We start from the raw sequence: 13,416 nt of genomic DNA, 5'->3' as shown, positions 1-13,416 counted from the left end.
GGCTTGGGTATGTGTAGAGACATATGTGGCTTTGATTTATAGTTTGGGTATCTATAGGGCAAGAGATTACAAGAGGTTCGGTTGTTTTTGTTTTTGTTTTCTTTACCCCAAGGGTGGCACCTTGAACAAGGAATTGTTCTGGCCTTTGACTAGACCAGACAGTCAGACTACTGGCAATGGCCCGAGAACATAAACGTATGCAGATGGAATCAACTTTTGGCCAGAATATCCAGTGTTATACTACTGCCTGAAGTCTGTCCAGTTGTAGTGATCACTGGGTTCTGTTATAGACTGACTGTGTCTCTCTAAAATTCCTGTGTTGAAGTTCTAATCCCCAGTGAAATAGTATTAAGAGTTGAGCCTCTAGGAAGTAATTCGTTTTAGATGAGGTCATGAGGGTGAAGCCCCCATGGTGGGAGTACAGGATGAAACATTTGAGCTTCCTCTCTGCTGTGTGAGGTCACAGCAAGAAAGCTGCGAAAGCGAGCTCTTACTGGAATCTGACCATGCTGGCACCCTGATATTGGACTTCTAGCCTCCAGCCCTGTGAGAAATAAATGTCTGTTGTTTAAGCCACCCAGGCTGTGGTATTTTGTTAGGACAGCCCGAGCTGACTAAGATAGGTCCCATCTTTTATCAGCAACATATTGATTAGGAGATGAAAAGCAGTGAGCTCCATCATGTCTGATGGTGACATTTTCATCTGTAAAGTCTATGAACTCCCATTGCTATTGATCAGTTGATCACAAGTAGCTCCATAGATAGCCAAGTCTTAAAGTTGAGACCTCCTTCAGCACTGTGGCACCAGGTGAAGGTCTGAGGAAAGGGAAGGTCCTCCTTCTATCCCCCTATAACTTGGCAGGCATAATATGCCAGAGAGCACAAGTTTGGCCCTGTCCTGTAGCAAGGAGGCCTCAATAGCTATGCCAAATTTGCAGGGTGCCAGTTCTATGACTCAAGGCATAATGAAGATCTGGGTTTGGAGGGTCACAAGTTCAGAGAACAGAAGTTTCTCTTCTCCAGAGAGATAAGCATATGGCCAGCACCTGGTATTGTTATATTGTATATTGCAGGACTAAGGGCTTTCAGTTTTTAATATCAGAAGTCCAGGGGACACTTATAGTCATTATAGGTGGTCTAGAGACTCCAGGAAGCATGAGAGGTGGTTACCAAAGCTTTTATAGTGAGGAGTCTCTGAGAGAACTAAAGGAAATGCATGTTGATTGCAATTTGGACAGATTCTAGAGCCATTTGTTGGAGGGAGGCCCATTGAAGATGGGCTTCAGTAAAATTTACAAATGAAGGATATTTTGCTTCCTGAACCTAAAAGACCCTGGGTTTACTTGAATATTTTTGGTGCTGATATGATCATTAGCTGATTCTTGAGAGAGTCAGTGGGTGGAGTGCCCTGCAGTTTACCAAGTAATTTTCAGGAATTGAGCCTGGTGGCAAGACATGGCACTATGCACAACGCAATGGCCCATTTCTTTTTTGTGAACTCTTTGGTGAGTTTTTATTTGTATGTCCTGAATGAGTGTGTCAAATTAATGCCTTCAGAGGAGAGTGTCATCAATGTAATGCCATACCTGTGTTCTCTTCTTAGAGAAAATTGGGTGCCGTTAAGACCTTCCCTGCAAAGGTTTATGATGGCAAAGCTGTTGGGGTACCCTGTGGGTGGCCATCTATTGTATTCCTTTGGAGGTAAAGGAAAGTTGTGACTTAGAAGCTTTTGAAATAGGAGCTGAATGGAACATATTAGTCAAATCTATGAGCAAAATATATTGCAATTGCTGTTTAGATGGAGTCAGTCAATTCAATAATATAGTGTCTGGGAGCTTTAATGGATAGCACCATGGCATTAAGGTACATAATCCCCTGTGAGGTGTCATTCATTCCAAATTTAAGAACAGACCAAATTGGTTGTTAAAGGAAGGAACAGTAAAAGCGTGTGATGGATTTCAGTCCTTGTAAGCTCTGTTTAAATTTACACTGAGCCATACTACCTAGTTTTACTGGGGATATAGTCCATGAGGGTCGCATTTTGCCAAGTCAATTTTGCATATGTCAGAGTCTTAATTATACTTAAATATATTGATCATTAGGTCAGAGTGTCTATGCTTACAATGGGATATTTTAGGGCAATGAATGCTGTGACACTGGAAATTTTAGACAAGACATTAATTCCTTCAGTTAAGGTGAAACATACTTAATGTGCCCTCTATTTTTTGTTCAGTAACTCCCCTTGCGATTATAGCAAGTTAATCTGTAAAGGAGAGATTTATAAATTAAATTTGTATTATAGATTGTAATTATAGGGGGTGGTTTGTTTAAATTTAGTGAGATTCCAGGAATAAATGCAGTTTGAGCCTCAATATTAAGGCCGTGAAGGTATGCCAGTTGGTACATTCAAAATGTGTTAAAGTTAATTTAGAACATATGTTGGAGAAGTGAAAAAGCAAATCAGTGCCCTTTTAAATCTTATGTTGTATAAATTCTGTTAGTAAATTTTGGATTTCAAGTAAATTTTGGGTTCAACTATGGCCTCTGTTTCAGTTTTTTGTTTCCCGTGCCATATCTGGTTTCTTTTTCTCTTTTTCTTTCCTTCCACCCACTTTTTAAAAAACTCTTATTGTTACTGAGCATTCTCTCTACTTTGCTTGGATTTATAAATTCTTTCCTCCAGAGAGGTTTAAATCAGTATTGCCATGGTTAGGGGCCTCCCCCATGCAATGGTTATTCATTTATTCATGAGACAGAGCCTTGCTCTGTCACCCAGGTGGGAGTGCTTGAACCCCTCCTGGGTTCAAGCAATTCTCCTGTCTCAGCCTCCCTAGTAGCTGGGATTACAGACATGTGCCACCCAACCTGGCTAATTTTTGTATTTTTAGTAGAGATAGGGTTTTACCATGTTGACCAGGCTGGTCTTGAACTCCTGACCTTAGGTGATCCGACCCCCTCAGCCTCTCAAAGTACTGGGATTACAGGCGTGAGTCACTGTGCCCGGCCTGAGCTTTCTTAATTCTTTCTGATCTCTAAATGTTTAATAGAATTTGCTAATGACATCTGTGCCTGGGTTTTTCTTTGTGAGATCTTTTTATTCTAATTCAGTTTCTCTTTTAAGTACATTCAGATGTTTAGTTTCTTCTTGATTCAGCTTTTATAGTTTGTGTTTCTGTGGCATTTGTCCATTTTACTAGGCCGTCTAATTTGTTGGAATGCAGTTCTTCATAGTACAATATTCCCATATGATCCTGCAAAGTAAGTGGTGATATTCCCTCTTTTATTCCTGTTAGTAATTTAAGCCTTCTGTTTTTCTTGGCCGGTCCAGCTAAAGGTTTGTCAAATTTATTGATAATTCAAAGAACTAAGCTGTTGTTTTCATTGGCTTTCTCTCTTGTTTTCTATTCTCTGTTTCATTTATTTTCACTGTAATCTTTATTATTTATTTTCTTCTTTTTGGTATAAGCTTCTTTTGCTCTTCTTCATTGTTTTAGAGTTGAAAATTACTGACTAGACATCTTTTTTCTTTTTTAATGTAGGCATTCACAGTTATAGTTTTCCTTCTAAGCATTGCCTTAGTTGCTTCCCATAAGCCTTGGTATGTCATGCATTTTTATTCATCTCAGTATTTGCTAATCTCCCTTGCAATTTCACCTTTGACCCAGTGGTTACTTACGTATGTGCGTATATTTGAGAATTCCCCAAATTTCCTTGTTACTGATTTTTAATTTCATTCTATTATGACTGTAGAACATACTTTGTATTATTTCAGTCCTTTTAAATTTATTAATGCTTGTGTTATGGCCTAAAGTATAGTTTATCCTGGAGAATATTCTATGTGCACTTGAGAAAAATGTGTATTCTGCTGCTCTTGGGTAAAATATTTTATAGAGGTTATTTGGTTTAGTTGCTTTATAGTGTTCAGATCTATGAACACTTTATAGTGTTCAGAACAAACAATCTGTTCTTTATGATTGGTTTAATACATCCTCATTGAATGCTACTATTAGTATAGTTATACTTACACGTGCCATTTGACTTTTTGTCTTCTGTATGTCTTATGTCTTATTTTGATTATCTGCTCCTTATTGGTGCTTTATTTTACATTGTGGATATTTTCTAGTATAGTATGTTAATTCCTTTGGTAATTTTTTCCACTATATTTTTTTGTGTTATTTTCTTATTGTTTGTTGTAGGGCTCACTATATACCATCTCAACTTAGCAGAGTCTACTTAAGATTTAAACTAACTATAGTAAGATACAGAAATGTTATTCCTTTGTAACTCTAGTCCCTCTTCTCCCTCTTTTGTGCTATTATTCTCACATATATTACATCTGTGTATTGCAAACCAATGAGAGATATTTTTTGGTTATTCATATAATTTTATGTCTTTTAAAGAAGGAGAGGATAAAGGAGAGCAAATTTATTATTTTTTATAATTTGTCATATTAACCTTCTTATTTACTAGTTTGGATTTTTTTCATTTCTTCTTGTGAATTTGAGTTACCATATGGTCCATTTCCATACTATAATAGAGCTTTGCTGCCACCACCTCCTTTGTGCTGTTACTGTTAAATATTGTGTTTCAATATATTATAGGCCTAACAATATGGTTATATACCTATTGTTTTATACAGTTGCATTTTAAGTTAGTTACGAGAAGAAATATACATAATTATTTTTACCAGTGCCCTTTGCTTTTTTGTGTGGATTTATCATCTGATATAACTTAGTTTCAGCCTGAAGGACTTCCTTTAATGTTTCTCATCAGGTGGGTCTATAAGCAACAAATCTTCAAGTTTTGTTTATCTGATGACAGTGTCATTATTTTGACTTAATTTTTTGAAAGATAGTTTTGCTGGGTTGAGAGTTTCACAGCAAGCACAGCTGAACATGGGACGGTCCAGCTCTGTGGGGGTGGGGTGTCCACCATTACCGAGGCACTCCACCACTACGGAGGTAGTCCGCCATTGCTGAGGCAACCTGCCATTACAGAGAGAGCCCGCCATTACAGAGGTGGGCCACCATTGCCAAGGCGGTTCTAACTACACCCATATAAACAGGACTGCAGGGAAATTCACATGGCAGCTGGACGGAGCCCACAGCAGCTCAGCAAAGCCTCTGCAGGCAGGCAGTGACTAGGCTGCCTCCTTGCTGGGCAGGGCAGTCCTGAAAAAAAGGCAGCAGCACAACGGAAACTCATAAATAAAGCCCTAACTCCCTGGGACAGAGCACCTGGGGAAAAAAAGGGGTTTATGAGTTCTACTGCAGCAGACCTAAATGTACCTGCCCAGCAGCTCTGGATGAACAACAGAGCTCATAGCTCAGCACTTGAGCTCCTATAAAGGACAGACTGTCTCCTCAAGCAGCTCCCTGACCCCCGTATATCCAAAGATCTCACCTCATAAAGGAGAGATCAGACTGACATTTGGCAGGTATCCTTCTAACACAAAGATAGCAGAAGAAGAAACTGGTAGCAACCCTTACTGTTCTGCAGCTGCTGCAGGTGATCCCCAGGCAAGCAGGGCCTGGAGTGAACCTCAGCAGTCCTACAGCAGAGGGGCCAGACTGTTACAAGGAAAACTAAGAAACAGAAATAACTTCATCATCAACAAACTGGACGTCCACTCAAAGACCCAATCTGAAAGTCAGCAACTACAAAGACGACAGGTGGATAAATGCACAAAGATGGGAAGAAACCAGTGCAAACAGGATGAAAACAGCTGAAACCAGAACACCTCTTCTCCTACAATGGATCACAACTCCTCACCAGCAAGGGAACAAGGCTGGATGGAGAAGGAGTGTGATGAAATGACAGAATCAGGCTTCAGAAGGTGGGTAATAAGAAACTTCTGTGAGCTAAAAGAACATGTTCTAACCCAATGTAAAGAAACTAAGAACGTTGAAAAAAGATTGGACGAAATGCTAATGAGAATGGACAACTTAGAGAGGAATGTAAGTGAATTGATGGAACTGAAAAACACAACACGAGAACTTCGCGAAGCATGCGCAAGTTTCAACAGCCGAATTGACCAAGCAGAAGAAAAGATATCAGAGGTCGAAGACCAACTCAATGAAATAAAATGAGAAGGCAAGATTAGAGAAAAAGGGGTAAAAAGGAATGAACAAAGTATCCAAGAAATGTGGGACTATGTGAAAAGACCTAATCTACATTTGATAGGTGTACCTGAATGTGTCTCTGCTTATTTTTCTTCATTTCTTTCCACTGTGTTCCTTGGATTTTATAATATGTATTGATCTTCAAGTTCACTGGTATTTTTCTGCCACTTCAAATCTATTGTATAGATCCTTTAGTTATTTTGCCTTTTTTTTTTTTTTTTTAGATGGAGTTTTGCTGTGTTGCTGCCAGGCTGGAGTGCAGTGGCATAATCTTGGCTCCATGCAATTTCTGCCTCCTGGGTTCAAGTGATTCTCCTGCCTTAGCCTCCCAAGTAGCTGGGACCACAGGCACATGCAACACCACACCCAGCTAATTTTCATATTTTTGGTAGAGACGGGATTTCACCATGTTGGCCAGGTTGGTCTTGATCTCTTGATCTTGTGATCTGCCAGCCTTGGCTTCCCAAAGTGCTGGGATTATAGGTGTGAGCCACTGCACCCAGCCTATTTTGCTTTTTAACACCAAAGTTTCCATTTGGTTTTTGTAATTTCTCTCTCTTTATTATTTTCTATTTGATGAAACATTGTCATTACAGCCTCTTCTTTAAGAATAGTTTCCTTAGTTATTTTGTTATAATAGCTCTTTTGAAGTTTTTGAATGCTGGGTCCTTTTATAGGCAGTTTCTGTTTCCTGCTTTTTTCTAATATATAAATCACCCCTTTCTGTATTTTTTTTTGTGTGTGTGTGTGTCTCATTTTATTTCTGTTGACATGCAACTTTTGGGTAATTATTGTAGCATCCTTGGCTACTAATTACCTCTCTTCCTCTCTGGGGCTTGTTATTTGCTTATTTATTTGTTTAGCAACGTGGTTGATCTACTTTAGTGAAGCCTGTTTTCCTTGCATTGTGAATTCACTGATATCACTCCACAGAAGGCACAGCCTTGGGCGTGTACATTGGCAATGTTTTTTGAGGGCTGTCTTTCTCTGATCTGTGTTAATCTTCCTCCCTTTGGTATCACATTCAGCTGTCAGGTTCTACTAATTACTGACTGATTGCTCTATAATTTTCTACAGTGTCCTGGGGCATACATTATTCCACAGTCTGATCCCGTTAAATTCAAGCTCCTTCCCAAGGGTAATTTTGTTTTGTTTTGTTTTTGTTTTTATTTTCACTGGAGAATTTTACTAGACATTTAAAGATTTAGGACCAATTCTATACAGGCGATTTCTTCGGATTTTTCTCTGTAGACAATTAAGTCATCTGCAAATAGAGACAGCTTTCCTTTTTGCTTCCTGATCTATATCCTTTTCTTGCCTTATTGCATGACTAGAACTTCCAGCACTACATTGAATATGAGTGGGAAGATTAGACATCGTTGCCTTGTTACCAATCTCAAGGGCAGGCGTCCCCAAACTACGGCCCATGGGCCGCATGCGGCCCCCTGAGGCCATTTATCCAGTCCCCGCCGCACTTCAGGAAGGGGCACCTCTTTCATTGGTGGTTAGTGAGAGGGGCACAGTATGTGGCGGCCCTCCAACGGTCTGAGGGACAGTGAACTGGCCCCCTGTGTAAAAAGTTTGGGGACGCCTGCTCAAGGGAAAGCATTCAACCTTTCCCCATTAAGTCTGATATGGTTTGGCTGTGTCCCCACCTAAATCTCATCTTGAATTGTAGCTCCCATAATTTCCATGTGTTGTGGGAGGGACCCCACAGTCCTTGTGGCTGGAAGTCTGAGATCAGGGTTGCATACCATCATCTTCTCATTGTATCTTCACATGTGGAAACAGAGGGAGCTAGCTCTACAGCTTCTTTTCATATGGGCACTTGGGCTCTAATCCCATTCACAAGGGCTTCATTCTTGTAACCTAGTTATCTCTAAAGGCCCCACCTCTAAATACAACCACATTGGAAGTTACAATTTAAACCTGTGATTTGGGGGGATGGCAGGGATAGGCCTTCAGTTCATAACACTGGACTTGTTTGAGAAATAGTAGGGACTATATAATTTTGTAAATATGTCCCTCTTAGGAGAAACTAAGATTAAATTAAGATATATTCAGCCAGAACAGCTGAATGCAGTTATTTCATAGGGTGAGTTGGCATATTCTGTTGAAGTTTTCAAAGATCCAGGGACCACCTGAATCAGAATCACTGAGGTGATTTTTTAAAAATTAGACTTTTGAGCTCTACTCCAGACTAGATCTCATGCAGAGACTAGTAGAGATATTTGACTTATACTGTGGGCTAAATTAGTGTGATAAAAGCCTGGCTAATGTAAACTTCAATTAAATATTTATTGAATAATACATTGTGGAAACCATTGTGCTAGGAGCTGGTGATATAAAAAGAACAAGACTTGCTTCTGCAAACTCTGAAAGCGTGTATACTACTCATGAGATTGATCTGCTAGAAGGAAAGACCATTATGTATTAACTTAATGTATGATATAGGTACCACTAAATTTGTAAAAATTGTATGCACAGAGAGTTGAGGGCAAGTATACTTCTGCAAGTCATCTAAACACACACACACATAAGCACATGCACACACAAACACAGCCCATATATGTCTTTATTAAAATAAAGATCTAGACTATGGGAAAGTGAAACCTAGAAAACAATTTAGAGACTGGCTTCCTGTATATCTGGGATCCTGTGCTGCTTGTCCTCATCCTCTCTGCACGTTCCACTGCTACTTTTCTACTGAGGAAATCAACAATAATGGAATATAAGTAAGTGTAGATAAGATAAATTTCTTTTTGAACATGTTCAGTGGCTTGTCTTACGTAATGATTTAACAAACTAGGTTTTCATGCTTCACTGAATATTAAATGCTTACTGAATGCCTAGGTACCCTGTTAGAAATTCTGACTTCAACTTTTTTTTATTTCCAAAATACAGTTTGTTTTTCAGGAAAATTATTTTGTTCATATTCTCCTCACTTGCTTTTGCGTAAAGTTAATTATTGATTAACTGGGTTAGAAAGGAGGTTATAGATAACTTAAAATAGTATCAAAATGTAATGGAATTTGAGTATATTGTTGAAATTAAATCTGATGTTTAGCAACTCTCTTCCTGCTCTGCAGACATCACTCAAAATCAATTTGGTGTAAACTCACTGTGAAAATGATATCGTATATATAGGGATATTTCCACTGCTCTGGGGACATCAACTAAAAGTATTCAAAATAATGTGAGAACAACAATGTGAAGTCATTAAACGTGGCATAAATTGCTGATGCAAATGGGCCATTCCCAGTTGTTAGACAGTATTAGTTCTACTTTTTCGTAGTTGAGGTTTTGTTTTTGGTTTTTTTGGTATGTGTGTATTTTCCCAAGCACTAGAACAGGCTTGAGTTGGGAATATTTGTAGCCCCAGCTCCTTGCTTCTTTCTCCTTTTGCAATCACTGGATTCCTCCCCATCCTAATCCTGACTAAGGCATCAGAAACCCACAGCTGTGCAGCTTCTGCCTTCATCTGGACTCACAGCTCTCCATAGCCTCACTTTTAGGGAAGCAGCTGGCAGAGGAAGAGGTAATTTTTTTATGTGCTGTTTAGACCCAGCATATCATCTATTGCTGCTCTCTGTATTTTCACATGTAGATGCTTTCTAATATGTGGTTTCTTCATGGATTTTTTTTAACAAATGGGTCATTTAATCCAAAACCTGGTTTAATCTGAAACATGATTAATATTTTACTGGATAATAAAGAGTTGACTAGCATAAGAACGCCACCGAATGGTCACTATATAAGCACTCATGGTAAATATGCCTGCAGGTGAAAGTTGTTAAAGGAATCAATAAGGACAGTTAAACAGCATGTTGGGAAGCTTGGGCCTTTTATATTTCCTATCAAAGAGCATTTGTATGGTGACAATATTCTGATTCTCCCTGGTTCTGGGAGCCTTCTCATAGTGTTGTGATAATCATCACAGTTGCTATTGCTGGAGCCTGGCTCAGACTTAGAGCATGGCAATGCTGAGATGCTAGATTTATAACTTGATGGTTTATTATTTCAAAACCAGCTGACTTTGCACATATCTGGGAACTAATTTTGAAATTTGGACTAACATAACAGATAGTGGAGAAAGGAGAAAAGAAATCTAACATCAGTTTGAGCACATATCAAGTTCTTGTGGTACAAGCAGTAATATTTATATTAGATTTGCAAAGTCAGTGTTATTCCCAGTCTTTACATGAAAGGAAACCGTGGCTGTAATTGTTAGGACAAGGGCTTGAAGTTACACAGCTCATCATTGGGAGACCTTATATTCCAGCCCGGCTGGTTCTGTAGTCCACGCTGTCTCCTCCTCAGTCCTGCAGCCAACAGAAAGTTAGGTAACTTTTTGTACATGTTCCTTATAAGACTTATTACAAACTGCTTAAAGTTACTGGTAAATATTTGCCACAATGATTCTTTGCCCATTGTATGTCAAAATTTAAGGTGTATCTCAATTTTAACAAATCTAGGGTAACTTGCAACAGTAAGTATTCACTTTCATTCATTGTCCTAAGCAGTTGATACCTTTTCTTATGGCCTTAAAATAAAGTTATTTGTCTTCCTCCTCTCATCAGCCTAAATAGACAGTAAACTTGTCCAGGCTGGGGCTGCACCTCATTCTCTTTGAGTTCTCTGAGGCACCTGACTTACAATATAAGGGGTCTATCTCTTCCAAAGTCTGTTTTAAATATGTTGAATCAAACCCTGCAAGATTAATTTTAGTCTGTTTATGATAGAACTGGGTTAGAATTCACAATCTGTGGCATTCTTTATCTCATTGTGAACTGAGAATAATTTTTTTTTTAATTTGGGTTTGTTTTAGCAGATTTAAAGAAAGCTTCCAGTTCAAATGCTGCAAAATCCAATCTCCCGAAATCTGGTCTCCGTCCTCCCGGATACTCGCGTCTCCCAGCAGCCAAGCTGGCGGCGTTTGGCTTTGTCCGGAGCTCCAGCGTCTCCTCAGTCTCCAGCACCCAGTCCACGGACAGTGCACAGCCAGAGCAGAGCCGGCCGGCCACCCGTAAGTGGGGTGGGGCAGGGTGGAGCACCTGCACTGAATTAAAACTAGCGCGCCTGTGTAATTGCATGCCATTTTCTTTGCATGATTAGTTAAGAATTCGGATCACCTCCTTTAGCGTCCCATTGTTTTATTTAACAACTGAAGAAAAACAGCCTATTTGACACCGTCAGTTATGGGGAGTTAGTATGCCAGGAAAAAAGATTGTAAAGCTCCTCTTAGGATGTAGAAAATGACTTATCTACGGACAGATTCCAGCATCCCTTTGCTTTGCAGATTCTAGGTAGGAAGTCAAAGAAAGATGCAAGAAAGTTGTTACTGCGTTGTACATTGTGCTGTCATGAAACATACTAGATATTTAATATTAGCTGAAAGAATCATTTAGTCACCTGTGATTACCAATAATGCCTTCACACTGCCAGAGCACTTGACCGGATATCTGAAAGTTAACTAAATGATATTAAAAGTAGCAAAGCCACTTTGGGAGGCCGAGACGGGTGGATCACGAGGTCAAGAGATCGAGACCATCCTGGTCAACATGGTAAAACCCCGTCTCTACTAAAAATACAAAAATTAGCTGGGCATGGTGGCGCACACCTGTAGTCCCAGCTACTAGGGAAGCTGAGGCAGGAGAATTGCTTGAACCCAGGAGGCGGAGGTTGTGGTGAGCCGAGATTGCACCATTGCACTCCAGCCTGGGTAACAAGAGCAAAACTCTGTCTCAAAAAAATAAATAAATAAATAAATAAAATAAATAAAAAATAAAAGCAGCAAAGCACTGCCAAGCTTCTTAGTCCCTCCCCATTAGCTGAGATGATGCTGTTCCAGGCCCATTTCCTGAGACCGGTGGTGTAGACTGTATTTTAAAGTATGAATTAATAACCTGCAGAACACATTATAACAGCCACTGTCCCTGAGGAAGATCTGCAGGCTGCCCATTCAGCTGTGCCTTTGATGACCAGAGCCCATCTCAATCTCCACTTCAAAGCCAATGTTATTGGATGGGAAACCAAGACATCTCAGATGTTGGTTTCCAAGACCTTGCCAGAGGCCCAGGAAAGTCTTAAAGGTTTCCATGTAGAGAGCTGTTCTGAAGGGGTTATAGAAGTTGAATCTAGTTGGAATAATAAGAAAGAGAGAGAAAGACAGAGAGGGAGGGAGGAAAGGAAAAAGGGAGGGAAGATGGGAGGGAGGGAGGGAAGAAAGGAGGGAGGGAGAGGGAGGGAGAGAGAGAGAACGAGAAAGATCAATTGATTGATTCATTATTTTGAATTTCTTCTCCAAGCTTTTTCATTCTCTGTTCTTTTTTGTGTTTACAGAGATGATGTGTGAAACATTTACATAGTTCTAAATTTTGGTCTACCTAGTTAAGTAATACATTACATTTACCTTTGTCCTGATGTGTCTCTAAGCAGTTCTTAAGGGTGTTTTCTTTTGCCCTGCTGGTTTCCTGAAGGTGCTATAGCTCAGGGCTGCTTTCACACAGGATACCTTTAAGGAATACTGTAATTAGGGATTACACCATTACACAGGAGTAGTCTTGAAATCTGAAACATGAGTGTAATAAAGAACTGTTCGCAAATGTATAATTTATGTTTTTATATATGCATGTGCATATTAGCAGTCTGGTGATTTTAAAATATAAATGAAGCTATTTATCATCATTTTTATTAATAAAATTCCCGAAGACATGTTTCTCTTTTAGAGAAAATATGAAGGAAAGACTTCTCATATAGTATATATCTTTCCAAAAAAGGAGTTAAGATTTTGGTGTCTTAAAAAAATTAACCTCAAGGCGAGATGAGCCATGGCCCCATGACAGCAGCTTTTGCTGACAGAGACCAGACAGTGTGGACAGAATAATTGCAGGTGTGCTTAGGGCATTTCTCCTCACCTCTGCTTCAAAGGATGCTAGAGAAGGGTCCCTAAGAACCCAGGGGATAAGAGCTGTATGTGCCAGAGAAAATAACTCCCAGTTTGAAGACTTCATATTAAAAGTGACATTTTTTTAATGAATGTCTATCCAGAATTGTTTTCTATTTTTAAAAACGTATGTTAGAATTGATTTTAATTATCTGCTACCTACTATGTATACAATTTTTACTTCACCGGTAAATCACAGAAAAACCTCCCATGCATTTGATTTGATGTCTAAGTACTACTAATCATTATACCTATACTTCTTATTAGATGTAATGTCAAGAAACATTTTGTTTCGTTCTTTAGTGAGGAGATGATGCTTTGATTACAGGGAATAAATAAAACATGAAG

The 13,416-nt window shown here is 39.3% G+C and overlaps 1 protein-coding gene across 4 annotated transcripts in view; it reads left to right on the top strand.

Annotated features, from left to right (window-relative positions):
• The window catches only part of MTUS2 (microtubule associated scaffold protein 2), a 679,146-nt gene that overhangs the window by 297,960 nt on the left and 367,770 nt on the right, over nucleotides 1-13,416 (top strand). For 3 of the 4 annotated variants that reach the window (XM_074387901.1, XM_074387899.1, XM_074387900.1), the window contains one exon: nucleotides 10,951-11,148. In XM_074387901.1, the coding sequence (XP_074244002.1) occupies nucleotides 10,951-11,148 (198 nt within the window). The remainder of the gene's footprint in view (nucleotides 1-10,950; nucleotides 11,149-13,416) is intronic. The other variant, XM_039473210.2, reaches the window with a different exon arrangement.

Source organism: Saimiri boliviensis, chromosome 16, assembly GCF_048565385.1.
Source record: "Saimiri boliviensis isolate mSaiBol1 chromosome 16, mSaiBol1.pri, whole genome shotgun sequence".
In the NCBI taxonomy this organism is placed as follows: domain Eukaryota; kingdom Metazoa; phylum Chordata; class Mammalia; order Primates; family Cebidae; genus Saimiri; species Saimiri boliviensis.
This window is presented reverse-complemented; position numbering and strand designations above follow the sequence as displayed.